The sequence below is a fragment of the Lampetra fluviatilis genome, chromosome 4, assembly GCF_964198595.1.
Source record: "Lampetra fluviatilis chromosome 4, kcLamFluv1.1, whole genome shotgun sequence".
NCBI classification, from domain to species: domain Eukaryota; kingdom Metazoa; phylum Chordata; class Hyperoartia; order Petromyzontiformes; family Petromyzontidae; genus Lampetra; species Lampetra fluviatilis.
The window spans coordinates 25,338,609-25,356,060 of record NC_136278.1 but is presented as its reverse complement, the minus strand read 5'-3'; the positions used below and the strand labels follow the sequence as shown (position 1 = coordinate 25,356,060).

Genomic DNA, 17,452 nt, shown 5'->3' with positions numbered 1-17,452 from the left:
TTTTGGGTCAAGTTCTGTTAGCGAGCACCTATGAAGGCTGGTATGGCACACGAGGGGAGGTGTGGATAGCTAACACCACGCCCGGCCGCCTTTGTCTCCCTGGAAGTCATGTTTACACACCGCACCAGGTACTCATGTGAGCTAGGGGAGGCCCAGGACCGGTTCAGATTTCCGCCGATTACAACCCTGTTATTGGTCGTCGGTGGGAATTGATCTCGGGTTGCCGGGGTTCGTAGCCAGCCTAACCGCTGGCGAAAACCGCTCCCCATACACGCACACATACATACCCGCACACACACTTGTATCAAATAATAACTGTTCCATTGCGAAGCAATGCTGCGTGCTAATGGGCACATAATTACGGTTAAATATCCCAACAATGGGAACAAGTCAGAAGGGGGGGGGGGGGGGGACGAACTTTTGGGTGCAATGGATAATTTCGAACGCAGGGCACTAACCACAAGCATTTGGGGTTTTTCAACCCACAAATTGGGGTTTTTCAACCCACAAATTAGGGTTTTGCAATTGGAACCGTTTCGCCAGTAGACTTTATCATTGTGAATCTGGCCACATAAATGTCCCCTTAACAGCATCCCAACATGTATATACATCATGGCACAGGCCTAGTTGATTTAATTTAAAACACCACGTGCCACCCTCACTGTCTGCAACCGGGCACAGCAACTTATGATGCAAATGGCTCCAAGGAACCAGGTCTGTGTGTGTGTGCTGATGCAGAGTTGTGGCTTAAACTTGTGTTCATCAAGGATGAACAATAAGGGGATGAGATTCGAATTTGCTTTGATGTTTAGTGCGAGCAATGCCCAAGAGCAACATATCAACCGATATGGAACCATGCAACACTGCGTGCACGAATCTTCAAGTAAAATGAAATCAACATAAACAGAAAAAAATAAAATCAACATCGCATTCACAATTTTTTGGATATTAAGAATTTAGCTCAAGTTATGAACACAATTTTTCTTATTTAATATAGTGGTCGGAAGGCTACCACTTGAAAAGCACACAACCTAGCTTTTAAATATACACCAAGAAACTATCCCAATCAACTATCCACTAAATAAGAATATGCATTTAATTAATCTTAAAAGAGAAACACATCAGCATTGCAACTTGAATGCAAACCACATTACGTTGCTAGAAAGTTCGAAACTCCCCAAGCAGAGTCGATGCAAGTGGATGCCAAACTGTGCGCAAGTGCGAGAAGTTGGGCTGCGATTGGTACCAACCTTGTTAACGGTGCCTGGCAGCAGCTCATCGTAGTAATTCCCATTGATCACCGTCACGTTAATGCGGGACGGTAGCGGTTTGAACTGCATGATGTCGCTGACGGAAGAAAAAAGTACAAAATTTACTTGGCAAATTTTTTTTTTATGGACTGGTAAAACCAATTAAGCTGCGCAATTGTTGGTAACACCTCCGTAGGATTTCGTGGTTGCGCTGCACAGCTCTCCAACATGTTTCCGGAGGGGTTTTTATAATCGCGAGTTATTTGGTACGATGTCCAGCGTTTCAGATGCACGTGCCGTGAGCTTCTTAAGGAACCGAACCGAGTTACCGAAAACACATTGGCGAGCCATATGCCTGCGAGCTTGACAGCAAGCTAACAAAATGTCGCGGAAAAATATTACAAAACCACAACATTCATTGCCTCTTGTATAACCAATAGAACATAATCGAGCACAGGTAAGTAGAAAAAAAATAACTGCAGCACTTATCGGTGTTCAGTGTTTTGGTAACAAAGGAAATGCTTGGCATCCATCCATTATTCATTAAATAATTGACAAGCCCCTACAAATCCAGAGAGAAATGGTCAGGCAGGGTACTCATTACCGCAGGCATTGAAGCATATGCCAATTAGGGAAATAAGACTGAGATTCCATGGAAAAAAATTGTAATTAAAATCGGTGCACCAGCCTCCAAATGTGACATTTCACTTAAAAGATGCAGCGATTAACGGTGAATATTTTCTGAAGAAACAAGAAAGGGTTAATTATGTCAACACAACTGCTTAATGTATTCATTTATCAGGAGGAGGACAGTCAATTTGATAGGAAACATCCGGCCGAGCAAACAAGCACACACGTCTACAGGTCTGCAGATGCAGCATTGACATCCAGATATTATAAGGCCACCGATGGAATCAATTCGAGCGCGTTTATTGCTCTTTCGATTTAATTTATTCACGACATACATCGTGCGCCTTTTGTCTCCTATCACAACGAGATGAATGCAACATTTAAAATAATTTGCACACACAGTAACCGGGCACTGGTACGATGTATGAATAAAAGTAAAAAAAAAAATCACCAGTTAACGTTAAATATTAACGGTCCAGCTTTAAGCTTTTTTTCGTGAAGGACGTGTGCCAATATGAAATGCATTACACACACATACCGCCCTGCCGCCCCCCTCCCCCTGTCCCCAACACCCTGACCAGGAGTAAATATTTGATTGACTGCTCTATGGAATCTATTGCCTTCAGTCCAGAGGGGTTGAGACAATGGATTGTAAATTACAATCTATATTCCCGTGCAGGTGAAATTATTTTCGGGAACACACTTTTCACGGGTGCAGTTATCTTGCATGGGTTTTTCTTGCATTGTTGGAAATTGCATACATATTTAGTTAAGTACTTGCCTCTGCATTAACACAATTAGGATTTCATGTTTGCTCAAAATGTTTCTTTATCCAATTACACCAAGGTGAAACGCCAATTGAATTTGAATGATATATTGCACGCCTTTGTTGATTTTTTTTACCCAAACGCATTAATTTAGGTGGTATCATTGAAAATCAATATGAATCAATTTGAGAGTTATTATTATGTTGACTTTAGCCGCAATTTATTCCTTTCGATCGCAGGTGGCTATCCTAAATTGCGATCAAATCCTAATTGTATTTATGTAGGTGCACTCCTTGGAATTGAAGCAAGCCTTAATATCTCCACGTGACAATATTATACATGTCAATGACACACGCTGCTGTATGTGGATTCCCCCCCCCACCTACAAATCAAAAAACGAACCCAGTTGTGGTTGAAACCCTTTTGAGGTCAGGCTGCCATGAGCAGCAAATTTCTTTTGCTTCGTTTTTTTTCTCTCCTCCAAAACAAACCACTCGGCTGTCGATTCCCGGCCAAAGCGATAGTCAATCTGCCACGGGGCGTCTCTCGCTTATCAAATAGAGGGCGGCATGGAATTGCATTACCTATAATGCATTTTATGACAAATGTATTAAAGGGCATTATGGGTAGAAACATTTTCAATACACTGCGCAACTCCACCACTGGAAAAAAATTTACGAAACTGTAGTCATCACAGAATAAAAATTCATGGAATTATTTAAAATTAGATGTTACGGTGGATGTATTGCTACAATGATGCTAAATGTGTTATTCATGAAACAAATATTTTATCAATGGTTTTATTTAATTAGAAATGTTTACTTAACAATGCTTCAGAATATATTTTGTGCAAAAGCTGTTCATCACGTTAAAATGATAATTGGAATTTATTAGATAAATTATTATTCACAACCTCTAGTTCACAAACATTAGCAAAATTAAATGTACCAAAATGTGGCCCATTAAACTTGCCAACTCACGCAAATTGTGAAAAAATATTATTTTTTATACCTCCAGGCAGAATAAAATTGATAAAGATAAAATAAGTTCAGTGGTAGGGGAATGAGATAACTCTGTCATGTTTTGCATATCGCCACAATTGTGTTTTTGAAAGCAAACAAATATCAGATCTTGTTCCTAACGGATTCACAGTAAAGGGGGGAAAAACAAATCCATTTATTGCCCTTGGCAGAGAAACAAAAAAAGGGGATAAAAGTTTCAAGTTAAAATTAGTTTAGTCACGTGATCAGGATGAGTCTCACTGAAAGAGTGACCCTGGGGCATTAGTTGGCAAGTAGAGGGTGATGATTGCCATGTAAAATCCCAATTGAGAGTAATTTGCGGGTACATTTTAGAATGTCAAATTTGGACCATGACGCCACCACACAACGGCCTGCTCTTGTGAAATGTAACGTCCACCGTGAAGCAGACAGCGTGGAGGAATAATTACGGTTGTTGCACCCGCAGCGATAAATCGGGAGGCCGATGGGATTAGAACCGCGAACATCTGCAACGAGCGGTGAATGCGCTACCAGCTTTGGCCTCGTCACCGACCCCCGAAGGCTGTGCAACATTTCCCCACCGCTGCAAGGATTCTGCTACGCACACACCTGTCCTGTATCATCCAGGAGGATGCATTTCATTAGCTCCACCAGGCAGGAGACGCAATACCAAGCCCTGCGGTGTCAAATGCTGCCATCAGAAATGCATAGGGCAGTCGTGAACGTGACACCGAAGAGGATGGCGAGCAGATGTTGAGTATTTTCTATAATCTAGTGTATTGATGCTCATCATTTATAAGCCATGATCTGTCCAGTGCTGGGTGAAGGCCTGTCCAAGCCATTGCCAACCTGCACGGGCACGCGATGCAACAATGTATCTATCTTGCACATGAACTGATCTCATTAATCCATTGCTGTGGTGGCCATCATCTCAGGTCGATTTTCTCCCCAACGGTTGCCACCATCCCTTTTCGTGACGTTTCCTGCAACTTACTATTCTTATGAGTCGGTATGAAGTCTCCCTCCGATCCGCGTTCCTCTCTTTGTATCTTATTGTAATGCCAGTCGCACACTTTGCCTTGTTCATTTGCACTCTCCAACTTCAGTTCGATATTTCACCTAAAGTGCGTCAATATTTTCCATACTTTTTTCAAAATGAATTGTAACCACAATTAAAATTCCTTGTAACCATTCCTCTGTAACTCTCTCCCGGTGGTAGAAAAGGTGGCCATTATTCAAACCTAACGAGTCCTTCCCTTTCTTCCTCACCGAGTGCAACTATATCCCAGTTTATTTCTGCCAATTCTGCTTCCAGCAAAAAAAAAAAATTTTGGCACTTGCGTGATAACGAGTGCTACTTGGTGTGCTTTTATTTCCCACCATTAAGGCTGCATCGGAAGAGAAAACAACACTTGACTTCGTTGCGTGTCGACAAAGCGCAGTAGGTGGGCTGCGTTCGAATTAAACCATAAAGTAAAGCAGTATTACCCCACCACATTTGGCCAACTCACCTGACTTGAGCCAAGCTTTCGTTAACGAGGAAGTGCTCCTCCACGGCCGCGCTCATGTGTGGCGGACTGCACAGCAGGAACTTCTGTCGGGGGGAGGGTGGGGAACGGGGGATTGGCACGGTTATCCGACCGCGATTGAGTGTGTGTCCGCTTCTCGCCATGTGCGACTCGCCGACTGACTGCCCCCCCGCAGCACGACCTCGGAGGGGCTGGCGCATCTGTCAATGTCACTTCGCAAGTGAAAAAGTTGCACCGCTTGCGAAGGACATCTTCCTCGCGACTTTTTATGAGTACGTAGAAATGGCAAATGTGTCATGTTCTTTTTATAAATATGATTACACATATATACATATGTTGAACTTTTTTCGTCCCGTGCGTAGCCAACCACGCTGATCGGATAAAAATGTGATTATATATATTTTATATTATACGTATGATTTCATATTATACATATCATTTTACTCTAAATGTACAGATAGCGCCCTGCAATTACTTCCTCACGCTACTGCTCGCGGAAGGGCCTATATCTGAGGGAGCTCTAAAGAGCCTCTCTAAGAGGGTATATGGCCAACTCTTCCACACTGATTGTAATGTAAAGGGAAGAATATCCTCAAAACGGAGTTAACAAGTGAAATAAATATATTGGCTCGCCATTTATCGCTTCATTATCAGAAATGCCATCGCATACATTTCTCAAAATATAATCCTTAGGAAATCTATGAGCAATATGTAACCATGGACAAGTAGTCCATTTCAAAACATCTCCCATGTGTGCTGCACAAAACTCTCCGTTGGCTCACTACACACACTCGTATGGACATTGCAGCTGACACTGTTTGGCTGACGTAGGAGCTCGGGAATTAGTTAACCAATATTTAATATGCAGGCAACACATCTGTTCCCAGAGTACTCTGCAAACGTGAAAAAAGGTGTCAACATTTTCTGGCTCGCACCACTGCCAAAAACGAGAGGCATCACAGAGCTCTTTCAAGGGCACTCAGGCAACTGTGCAGGTTTACCCATGGACAGGTTAAATGTGAATACAATTCTATTCTATTCCTGTGTAAGGCAGCAACATGCTCAGGAGCGAAATGCCATTGACGAGGTCTGCTAGCCACGAGATGGTTTCAGGAGAGAGCTCGCGTAGTTTTGCTATCCCTCCTCCATTGAAGGAAAACCGATTACAGCGTCCGTGGGAGTTCATAAACATCGGCATGCAGGCAGAGTTAAACGACACAGTTGAGCATTATCTGGGTAAACGAGATAATTAACCGGTGCGCTGTATGACGGTTCAAATTAATTACAGCGCAAGACTATCACGGAGGCGCCATGCATCACAAACAGAGTCTGCATTAGTTTCACAGCAAGGGGCGATGTTACTTTTGTGGAATCCCAATGAAGTAAGTTGCAGTGCAATTTTTTTAATTTGCTCAAATTGAACCAAGACTTGGGCACCGGCCTACTCAGTTGAGAACGTCCACTCTGAAGCAGATGGCACCGAGGATTAGCACGGTTGGCTACGTACGGTGCGAAAGGAGTTCAACATACGTACATACACACGGCAAAGTAATAACCAGGGTGGCCTGTCTGAAGGTCAGTTACCATTTTCTGTTCAAAAAGCTAAGCATACTAGGAACCTAGCTGCAACACAGCACAACTTTGTGCTGTGTTGCCTAACTCACTTGCCTCATTCTTTGTAAGTGGCCATTGGGATGGTTGCTAACCATGATGATCAAGACAATGGCAACACTTGCCTAAGCTCCCCGTTGCATTTTCTCGGGCTGTGCCGAGCGTCGTTCGCCACGATGTTCGACGTTACGCTCCACGGGCTTCTTCAGAAACCGAATATCTCCGTTGATAACCCAAGCCGCCAGCACGAGCAGCGAAGTCTCGGGACGCCGTGCCGAACAACATGCGGCACAGGGCCGGAAACGCAACAGGGCACTACACAGACACGACCGCGAACGCCTACGCAGTCGGCAACAATTGCCTGCCTGCTTACCGCGTCGTTGCCTGCCTACGTCGCAGGCAGGTGACACTTGCCTGTCTGCTGACCACGTCGTCGGTGACATCGGCGCCCGTCAAAGGCTGCTGCATGAGGCCAGTGATGAGAACCAGCCGGTTCAGGCCCATGGCAGCCGACAAGTGCAACATCTGCAGAGAGGGCACGAGCTGCCCGTTCCTGCGGGTTTGGACGTAAGGAGATAAAGAGTTCAGAGAGGCAATGTCTACAGTCGTCAGAAAATACCAACAAACCCCACGATGTACGTACAACCATCAATCGCACGTGTGTAGAGGAGTCATTCCACTGGACGACGTCATGTCATCTGTAGAGGAGTGGGAGGAAGTGATGTGATGACGTCATGTCATCGGGGCGGCGGGGTACTTAAGGGGGACCTCGGGACGAGGGCGGGGTCGCCGTGGGGGGAGTGAGAGAGAGGGGAACGAGGGCTTGCGTGGGAGACATCCTAGCCACCGCCGAAGAAGGGCTAGAGATGCAGAGGTCTCACCTCGTCGCCGGGCGGTGATGGGTGAGCCCCCGCCCGGGGCAGACGAAGTGATAGACATAGGGGAAGCCGTACCGGGGGCGTAGATAGCTGAGGGATGTCCGCGTAAAGGACAGAGTTCTGACGTGCGCCATGACGTGTGTAAGCGTCGAGTGTTGAGAGTGGAAACAGAGTGTATGAGAGTGTGTAACAGTTGTGAATAAACGGCAAGCAGCCCTATGTAACAATCCTCGTATCCGTCTTCCTCGACAAGTCTCCTGGGTGTCAAGAGTTACTACACAACACGTGTACAGGGCTCTCCTTTTGTAAGAGGTTCAACGTTTGTATGTTACATCCGACTCGCTGCATGCAGATTTGGGCAGAGGCGTGTCTGAAAATGTCAGACACGCGACATCTACAGAAAATGACAGTTACGCCGTGAAGCCAGAAAAGTGAATCGGTGACAGCGGGATGTGATGTTGTCCTGTACCAAAATACAACACTGCTTCAGTGAAGTAATTGTATTTTTTCGGCAAAGCAATTTTAGGACTGCACCTGGACTATAAAAACAACCCATGTGGCCATGCCCATAAAAAGGACCCCCGTTGGATTTCACTTCACCATTATAAGCATGCGACCCTGCCAAAGCCAATCATAGAATCCGTTAAATGTGCAGCAAAGTAAATTTCAACGAGTTATGAACAAACTTGCGTATTGCGGCGCAACATGCAACACTACACGTCCACAGTGTTGAAAGCCAATGTCCTACCGGAGCATGGCAAACATAAACACTGTTTAGAGCCAAAGGATTGCCGGGCAAGTTGCGCCATTAAACTTCAGCTTCACGAAGCAGAGCGCTGTGGGTTTGGCAATGTAACCACAACAAGGAAGAAAAACAATCGTGCTTGTGCGGCAGGACTCACCAATACTGAAGCCAAGAATCTTCTTGGAAGAGCTCCTCTGTGAGCGGGTCAATGAGGACGAGGTCTGACACTTCCCTGGAAGAAGCACAGGAGTAAAAGTGAGGGCGAGGCACGCGGGAGGAGCTCGGAGAAGCGACCGCGAGCGAAGGCCCACTGAGCTATGTAAGCTTTTTTGCGGAACTACCTGGCCACAAATGATAGCTCAACGAAGTGGCTTATCACATGGAAATTTCGAGCAGCCAAATACTCTAAACGCGCGTTTCTTAATGTGGAGGGAAACACCACAGGACCTGGAGAAAAATCCACACGACCACAGGAAGAACATGCAAACTCAAAATACACAGGCGTCAGGATCGGGATCGAACCCATGACCCTCCTGTATACCAGGCGAGGTCGTTAACATCTCGCCACCGTAGGGCCCCAAAGCTTATCCTGCCCACCGCTGCCCACTTAAAGAGCTGCTCCACCTTTGTCCCACTGCTAATAGAATGCCGTTAAAATGCATATTATTGAGCACGTGTTGTTGAGAATAAAAACAGACAGAACTACACTAACATTTTTCGATTTAAAGCTTTCGTGACTGCAGGGATTCATCTTCTTGGTTCTTTCGGTAAAGTCACGTAGAAGGGAAATAATAAAATAATAAAAATAAAACATAATAAAATAATTCTCACGACGTTTCGGCCACAACGCAAGCAGCCGTCCTCAGGTGAAGACCAGGTCTGTCGGGGAGACGCTGCTTGCGTTGTGGCCGAAACGTCGTGAGAATTATTTTATTATGCTTTATTTTGATTATTTTAGTATTTCCCTTCTACGTGACTTTACCGAAAGAACCAAGAAGATGCACTAACATTCCTTAAAGCCTAGGTTTTTCGCGGCTGCGCTGCACAGCTCGCTGATGTGTTTTGGGGTCAGACTGCGCGGTGCTCGGCACGATGTCCGACGTTTCAACTCCCCGTGCCGGGAGAGCTTCTCCAGGAACTGACAAGAACGTTCATTTACGGGTCACGTAAAAAGGAATGCTTATTTTGACAAACAAGCTTTTGTGCTCTAATGCAGGGATGTGAGGACTCATCTCGAAGCACTGCAGTGACCTTAAGGTGATATTTATCTCTTAATAATAATAAAATGGTGGAACAAAACATTCTGCTGAGGCATACCTGAATATTGGCGGCATAATATTTTTTTTATGGTGAGTAGCAATGTGCAAAAAAATACGCAATTTTACACAGTGGTGTTCATTCATAAACAGCCAAAGGTTAATACAAATCAAGTGGACATTACCACTAAATTCCTAGCCAGATTTTTGTTTAAGTACAGGGATATAATCGTAAACATGGATATACTATTTACATTCACATTCCAGAATACGATAAAAAAGAAAATTGTAGATATTTCCTTAAGAAAATCTCACTCAAACCACCTTTTCCACTGCACAATAGAGCCATGCCAGGGCCGTATCCAAGCCAGCCTGGCCGCACCTCAGGAGCCATCACTTTTTTATCCACTCTAGAAGCAGAGCCGCGCTGTTGACGTCAAATGCACTGAGCGAGTCATTAGCCCCTTCCCTGGCCCTGCTTGGCCTCCCCCCCCTACCTCCCGAAGCCAAATTCAGATACCTCGTGAGGGCAGAAGATCACGGTATTTTTGTTCCAGTTCGGCACAGCAAACAGCCGGCCGAAAAGGCGACTGTGTCACGGAGTATATTTTGGGCGGGCCCTGCTCGGGGTGTTAACGACGGCCGTGTTTGCACCTCACAGCTACACGTGCTCGCTACGCGAGTGTCTGCGCGCACGCACGAGTCGTAGATGTGGCTGTAGAAGCGTGCATTGAGGGCGCCGAGCTGGGCGCCGACGAGGACGAGAGGGCGCGCCAGCTTCGCCTCGAGCACCAGCCTGTGCAGGTCGTCCACCATCCTGCACGCGCACCGAGCGACGGCAAGGGGCACGCTGGCCAATCAACGCAACACGGTGACATTTCCTCGTTATATATACGCGCGCAGGGGGTGTCTGGGCAGTCCGGCGGTTAACGCGTTAGCGTCCATGACCTGGGTTTAAGAGTTGGACTCTGACATTCGAGCACAGTTATGGCGCTGTTGTTTTCGAGGTGTGCTTGCACCGCTTGCAGTGCTAAATCACAGGGTGCCATTGATAGATTCTATTGTCTGTGGTCATCCACACGTTTTATTCCTCTTATCTGTGTGGAAAAATTTGGACAATATATTCAATTTGCCACCAGCAGGTTATGCGCTTTAACTCTGACTAAAAGGTGAAGGCTCACAAATGCATGCTCATGCCACTGCTTGCTTAAGGGCATCCACTAAAGGGAGCTCTAAAGGTAATTTTTGGCCTACTCTTCTAAATTGGCCAGACGCCTTGGGAGAGGTGGTAATAGCACAATTTTACTCCACAACATGCGACATGGATTAGAGAATGTACGCAAGTTAAGGACATAATTCAAAGCATTAAAAAATAGGCTTGGGCAGAACACAAGACGACGGGAAAGGATAATCGTCGATGCTCAGGACTAGCGCTGGAATAGCAGCCAATGAAATGGAATGCATCCGAGAGTAAGTCTGAAGTGGAGATGGAGCAATGAAATCAGCTCGTGGTCAGGTGCTGGGCAAAATAATAGATTGCAGGACTGGTGAGAGATGGTGGCAAGCTTGGGGAGGACTTCATCCAGCAGTGGACTGACCAGGGTCTGATGATGACAATTAAGATGTTGATAATGTGTTCGCAAGGTGTTAGCAGATAAGCTGGGTGGTTCACCAAGCAGCAGAAAGCAGGGCTGCTTAATAACATTTCAGGGAATCGGTAATGAGCACAGCATGTCACCACAAAGGACGACGACAACCATGGAAACCTCGTCTTCTTTAAAAAAAAACCTAATTTCATTAAATTAGTTTTCACACCTGCTTATTGAGCTGGCCTTCAAAACGCATATTAGATTTCACACTGCACCGCAAGATATCGTTTTAACACAGCGTACGCCACCGATTTATAAAACCCACACGGACCCAGGGTGCATCGAGCGATTTACTTTGCTCCGACTTTAAAACGGAACGGTGTCCGGATACACGTTAGACGAATGACATTTTCATTGCTGCTCAGTGCGTCTGTAGAGGAGAGCTGGATTAAACTCGGAAGGTAAAATTACAACACGCCAATGCAGTAAACCAAGGCATATTGTAAATTGTGCATATTATTTTATACTGTTGTTAAAACGTGTTTAACTAAGACCTAAAATAATATTGATTAAAATCACTGTGATCATAATATTCTTAACATTCGTAGGGATAGGTAAAGGTGCAGCCCTGAAATTTAAACTACAGGTAGTCCCCGACTTATGATGGAGATGCGTTACGACGACCCCATTGTAAGTCGAAAATATCGTAAGTCGAAAATGGCCTAGCCTACCCAGGAGTCTTAAAGAATGGTGATAATTTAGCAAAACAGAGCAATTTACAGTACCGTACTGTATAAACTATATACTGTATGTATTTATTAATTACAATACATGCTTTTTTCACTAAAATTGGGCTTTGAAACACAAAAACACAGAAAAAAATACACGCGCTAACACCGTGACAACTGAACTCCGTCGACCGCTGGTGAGAGTGAAAGGCATCACCACGCAAGGCGGGAGATGCGTACAGTACATCCCGGCAGCGTCCCAACGTACAGTATCGTACCTCGTATGCCGCTGCGTTTGCCTGCCGCGCGAAATGTAAAATATTTTACAATTTAGCCATATCGCCATCGTAAGATCGAAATATCGTAAGTCGGACCATCGTAAGTCAGGGACTACCTGTACTTGTTTCACCCGCAGTTGGGAGAAGGAGCCCCAAGACAAATGGCTCAACAAAGCCCCTCCAGATATTATTTGGGCCGACTCTTTCACACTGGCCAGGCATGTTGGAAAAGGTAGAGATAAGCATAAATACATATTCTGATTTTGATAACCCACTTTAGTCGATGGAATAAATTCATAGTATCATCCACATATAGACTTTTATTTCCACTCGAATTATTTTGTGGGTATGAACATTCTCGAATAAAAAGTATAAGCAGGCAAATCAGCCTACAAAAACATAATGCGACTTGTATGCGTGCAACAATGTATCCTCTTCGCATTGAGATGCGTAACTTTCCAAGCACACCGTTGTAACCGACAGACAGGCCGAGAAAGAACATATCAAGGTATGGGAATACTGGGGAATTGACGCCCCGTGGAGATTGAGAGGTGTTTATGTGTTTGGCAGTTTCTTTCATAGCTCGTTTATTACCCGTTTCTCACCTACGCAAGGGGTTGCGGTTACGTAGTTATCTCCAAGACCCTGGGCTAGAGCTGAGATGCTCACAACAAAAAACAACGAAACTCTGGGACACTTCAATTAGGAATATGTCCCACTGCTCGTAAATTGCATTGCACAGACAGAACAATTATAATTCTGTTTAATTATTGCATATCATTTTTAAAAAAATGACAATCGTAAAACATTAATTGCATTGTGAACAAATGTTTAAGGAATATAAATAATTTACATTCATTATCTAAAAAGTGTGTTAATCATTTGAATAAGCAATTCAAGTGAAACAATGAACGAAACGAAAAAGCAGCTATGAAAAACTAAACGGACAAAAACAAAAAAAAATCGTGAATTAACGAATAAGCAGCTAAACAGCTTAACTAAGCTAATTGTGTCGCTCCCCGGGGCTCCGTGATAGATATTGATTATTTGAAGCCCCTTTTCCCCACTGAAATGAAACAGTTATAAGTTGGGGCTTGACCTCATTTCCCCCCCCTCCTCTGCAATGGTTATGCAAGCTGCAGTACAAGAGGGACTGCAGAGTGACCCTGGCCAACAGGGAGGTAAAATCCTCGACGCATTCTGTGACCCCGCCTCCCGCACGCACGGCATGTGACCGTGCTCGATTTCAACAAATTTCCGTGGCAAACGGAAGACCCGCGTTCCAAACACTACCGTTGTTTACACTATGAGACCTCCTTTACCAGTGGCAAAATATAGTAGTAGGTTTTTACCCTTTAAACTGGTACAAAAGTGACACCTTTATACAAGGCATCATGTTTGCAATAACCGCAACACAAGCAGTCAAAATGCAAACAAAAAGAAACAACTCTGATAATGGTAATGATATGCACTGTCCTTGAAGTTGATTGGTCCACACCCGAGACAGCTGTCCTTAGAGCCTAGTCTCCATTGGTGTTGGGACCAGATGACGACAAAAGGCGTACAACTCAAAAACAGTGCACTATCAGAGTATTGAGAGCTCGGGGTAAGCATTTACACTATGAGACCTCCTTTACCAGTGGCAAAATATAGTAATACGTTTTTACCCTTTATCATTACCATTATCAGAGTTGTTTATTTTAGTTTGCATTTTGACTGCTTGTGTTGCGGTTATTGCAAACATGATGCCTTGTATAAAGGTGTCAGTTTTGTACCAGTTTAAAGGGTAAAACCTACTACGGCCATTGTTTTTGGTCACCGCAATAAGCAGGGCGTGCTCAGAACACACCGCGCGTCCCTCCGGCAAAACAATGTGTCCATCTCTTGATGAATGCACTCAGGAAAAAAACAATCTCTTTGCCCCTCTTATTTCACGGCGAAACTCAGGACAGACTGTAAAGGTCAAGTGCAACCTTACCTGGGTCTCGCAACGTAACCTCGTTTCAGGAATTTTTTTGCACATTCGTGCATCGAAGAGAATGAGGTCAAGCGCTTTCAAGCAAGTCGCCCTTTGCGCTCAACACCACAGCCGAGGAATGTGACATCGTGCCGTCGAATGTGCGACACTAACATATGGGAGCACTTTGAAATTGCGCGGAACCTATACTGGTGCAGATCAAGCGATGAGATTCGATTGCTTTTGGGATCAAAAGACTCCCACCCTAGAATGCACAAATACCCCCACCGCACGGACACGCACACATACCTGCCGGTGGTGAACATTTTCCAGACTTTCTCCATCCCCGTGGTGTCGTTTGGAATAGCGCGGCTGCTAAAACCAATTCCGGCACGATCATATATGCACACCTAAAATAAAAATCCACAGGTAGCAGCAACACGTTAAAAACAATTTACGGATGACATAATTTTTTTTTATATTTAATGAGCAGAATCCGAAAGTATGGGCCAGACATTGAAAATATGCTTTGGATCTTCAGTTTTTTTTTATCCTGGAAAAAAAGCGAAGCTAGCGGGAGAAAATCAGTAGAAGATATAAAGAGATCTAAAAATAGCTGTTCCTTTAATGCCGCTGCATTGTATTTCGTCACCAGCCAGAATGTCTCCCGCCAGACTTGTGCTGCGGTTTTACTCCGTGAAATCGCAAAAAAAACATCAAAACTGTGCTGAACAATTGTAAACGCATAATACATTATGTATAATACATATGCTGAAGGCATTACTTAATTTTAGAACGTATGAATTTAATAAACACAACAGAACACACGTTATCGGTTCTCTTCATGTGCACAGCAACAGACCCAATACATTTTTGACGCGACCATTAGCAATTAGCACTGCTCATCTGTGGCACATGCCGTTTCACACACCGTGGTGCCCACAAACGTAGCCACGGCAGTCAATACAAAACTGAGATCGTGGCACTGCAGGACACCATTGATATTCAGGCCCTCGGCAGAAAAACCTTTCAACAAAAAAGTGGATTTCGAGATATAACCGATAACATAACAGTTTCAATATTAATTTCAATCAATTGCCCTTGAAGGGAATAACAACTTGGCTCTAAATATATATATAAAAGCAAAATCGGATGATGCGTTATCAGACATTGTTGAAATTGATTCAGATTACACCAAGTCCCTTTTTTGTATTATAAAAAAATTGCCTTGGGGGTGACCACGCTCTCGTGAGCGAGGTCGTCCAATCACTGTGCGCTCTCGCTCGCTCGGACTGTCACTATAGATGTGTGTGTGCACTATTGCCATCTATTGTTGCATGAGAGAGTATTGTATCTTTTAGTAACTGCCCGGGTGGTTCAGCGGTAGAGCAAGTGGCTCACAATTGGAAAATTGAGAGTTAAAATCGTGGATGGGCGCTGACTCGGTCCATCTTCCTCTCAGGAATCCATCATATCAGCACAACTTTGCAGGGAAATCGACAGTGATTGTCCAATGGATAAACGTACCCTTGTCACAGGAATGTGAATGTTTTGCACCTCTGACTTGAGGGTTGTAAACAGAAGATAAGCACTGTTCAATCGAACAGGAAGTGACATTGACTTAAATTTGTGTACTTAAGCACTAGGAAATGCGTTCCTACTCATGAAACAAAACAAAGACCTTTTGAAACAGTGACCGAATTTGACCTATATAATTGACCTCGAAAGGGGATTTAATTCGTCAAAGTTGTAGACTTGGCGTAACAGGGACAGGCAGCAAACGTTGTGAGACTCAATGCGTCGTCTCACAGTCAAGCCTGGTTGAAGAGCCACACGGATTACGTGGGTTCACAATCTCACCTCGAGAGTAAGGCAAGTGCGCATATACCCTGGAAAACTGTCAAGATGCTGCTGAAAAAATTTGCAGGCCACGCCGTCTGCATTGCTTGAAATACCGCCAATGATTCTAGCAGCGAACGTCATCTGGCTCGTTTGCCTTGCCCACTGTAGCAAAACAACACTGCCGCCATGCACAGTCCAATTCATCAAGCGCACGTGACTTGTCAAGCCTGATACAGGAGCTTTTGGTAGGCTTTCGGCTAACCATCTAACAAAAACGGTCACTGGATTGCGCGTTTTCAAATGCGCTTCTTGCGGCTGTCTGGAATGCTCTTCCTTCCGATATTAGGAAGCCACTGGAACTAGGCACTTTTAAATAATCTAGATTGTAATTTAATTTCTTTAGAACTCATCTTTTTGGTTCTTTCGGTAAAGTCACGTAGAAGGGAAGTAATAAAATAATAAAAATAAAACATAATAAAATAATATAATATAATAAAATAAAATAATATTTTTTTATGTTTAGTTTATTGTCCTTCTCTGGCAAATCCAACTAGCTAATCGGAGGTGCATATATACAATGGACACGGAATCCGAAGCAAAGAGATGGCTGGAGTTTCAGTCAACAATGGTGGACACGTTTGATCACAGAGGGCTCTGTCGCAAGCGATCGTTCATGGCTTACAGAAAGATTCGGTCCCCTTCTGCGCATTTGCTCCCAATCCAACTTTAGTGCCCAATCGCCACTTTTGTTGATCATGCCACTATTAATATCCTGTCCTTCTCTCCACCCATTACAATTGTTTTCTTTCTTTCATTTTCCATCTTCTTGCTTCTCTTGTTACTTCAGAGATCGCAGCTAGGAACCAGTAAGATTATGCAAATCGACACTGCCAACTTGGAAATTGTATGCCATCGTCTTTTTGTGTTCCTGTGTTGTATAATTATTTTAAAAACGGTAAATACGTTGGGGCTGCTTTGGTGGGATTTATTTGTCGGCTGTGAGCCTTACTTTTCACCTGAAAGTCAACGCATAACTTACACTTTTGGACTTTTTTGTTGTTGCAAAGAGTGTGTCATAATAATGGACGCTATGTTGGATTGTGAGTAATCGAACCTCTCTCGAAGTGTTTGTCATCGAACATATATGGATTTAAACAAATATCTTTTTTCCACAAATGCATCTCGATCATGCTATCCGTGGTCACGTCACGACACGACACAAAATAGGTATTCGGATCTCGGGCAGAGCAGTGCAACCTTTCTTGTCAGAACCCGACACAGCATCACTCAAAATCTGCTTCAGACACCACGGTCTCGAACCGTTACAGCCACACATCGATATTCTGCTGTCGCCCCTTCAGTGTGGAACTCTATCCCTTTGCACATCCACA

At 44.3% G+C, this 17,452-nt stretch overlaps 2 protein-coding genes across 2 annotated transcripts in view; one reads left to right on the top strand and one right to left on the bottom strand.

Annotated features, from left to right (window-relative positions):
- The window catches only part of LOC144931686 (oxidation resistance protein 1-like), a 151,639-nt gene that overhangs the window by 1,139 nt on the left and 133,048 nt on the right, over positions 1–17,452 (top strand). The gene's annotated exons all lie outside the window — the stretch shown is intronic.
- LOC144931687 (uncharacterized) overlaps positions 1–17,452 on the bottom strand; it is a 36,549-nt gene that overhangs the window by 3,014 nt on the left and 16,083 nt on the right. Inside the window, exons 6-11 of the mRNA XM_078855847.1 lie at positions 14,529–14,629; positions 10,368–10,484; positions 8,569–8,643; positions 7,203–7,341; positions 5,160–5,242; positions 1,251–1,347 (exon numbers count right to left, since the gene is read on the bottom strand). Of these exons, the coding sequence (XP_078711973.1) occupies positions 1,251–1,347; positions 5,160–5,242; positions 7,203–7,341; positions 8,569–8,643; positions 10,368–10,484; positions 14,529–14,629 (612 nt within the window). The remainder of the gene's footprint in view (positions 1–1,250; positions 1,348–5,159; positions 5,243–7,202; positions 7,342–8,568; positions 8,644–10,367; positions 10,485–14,528; positions 14,630–17,452) is intronic.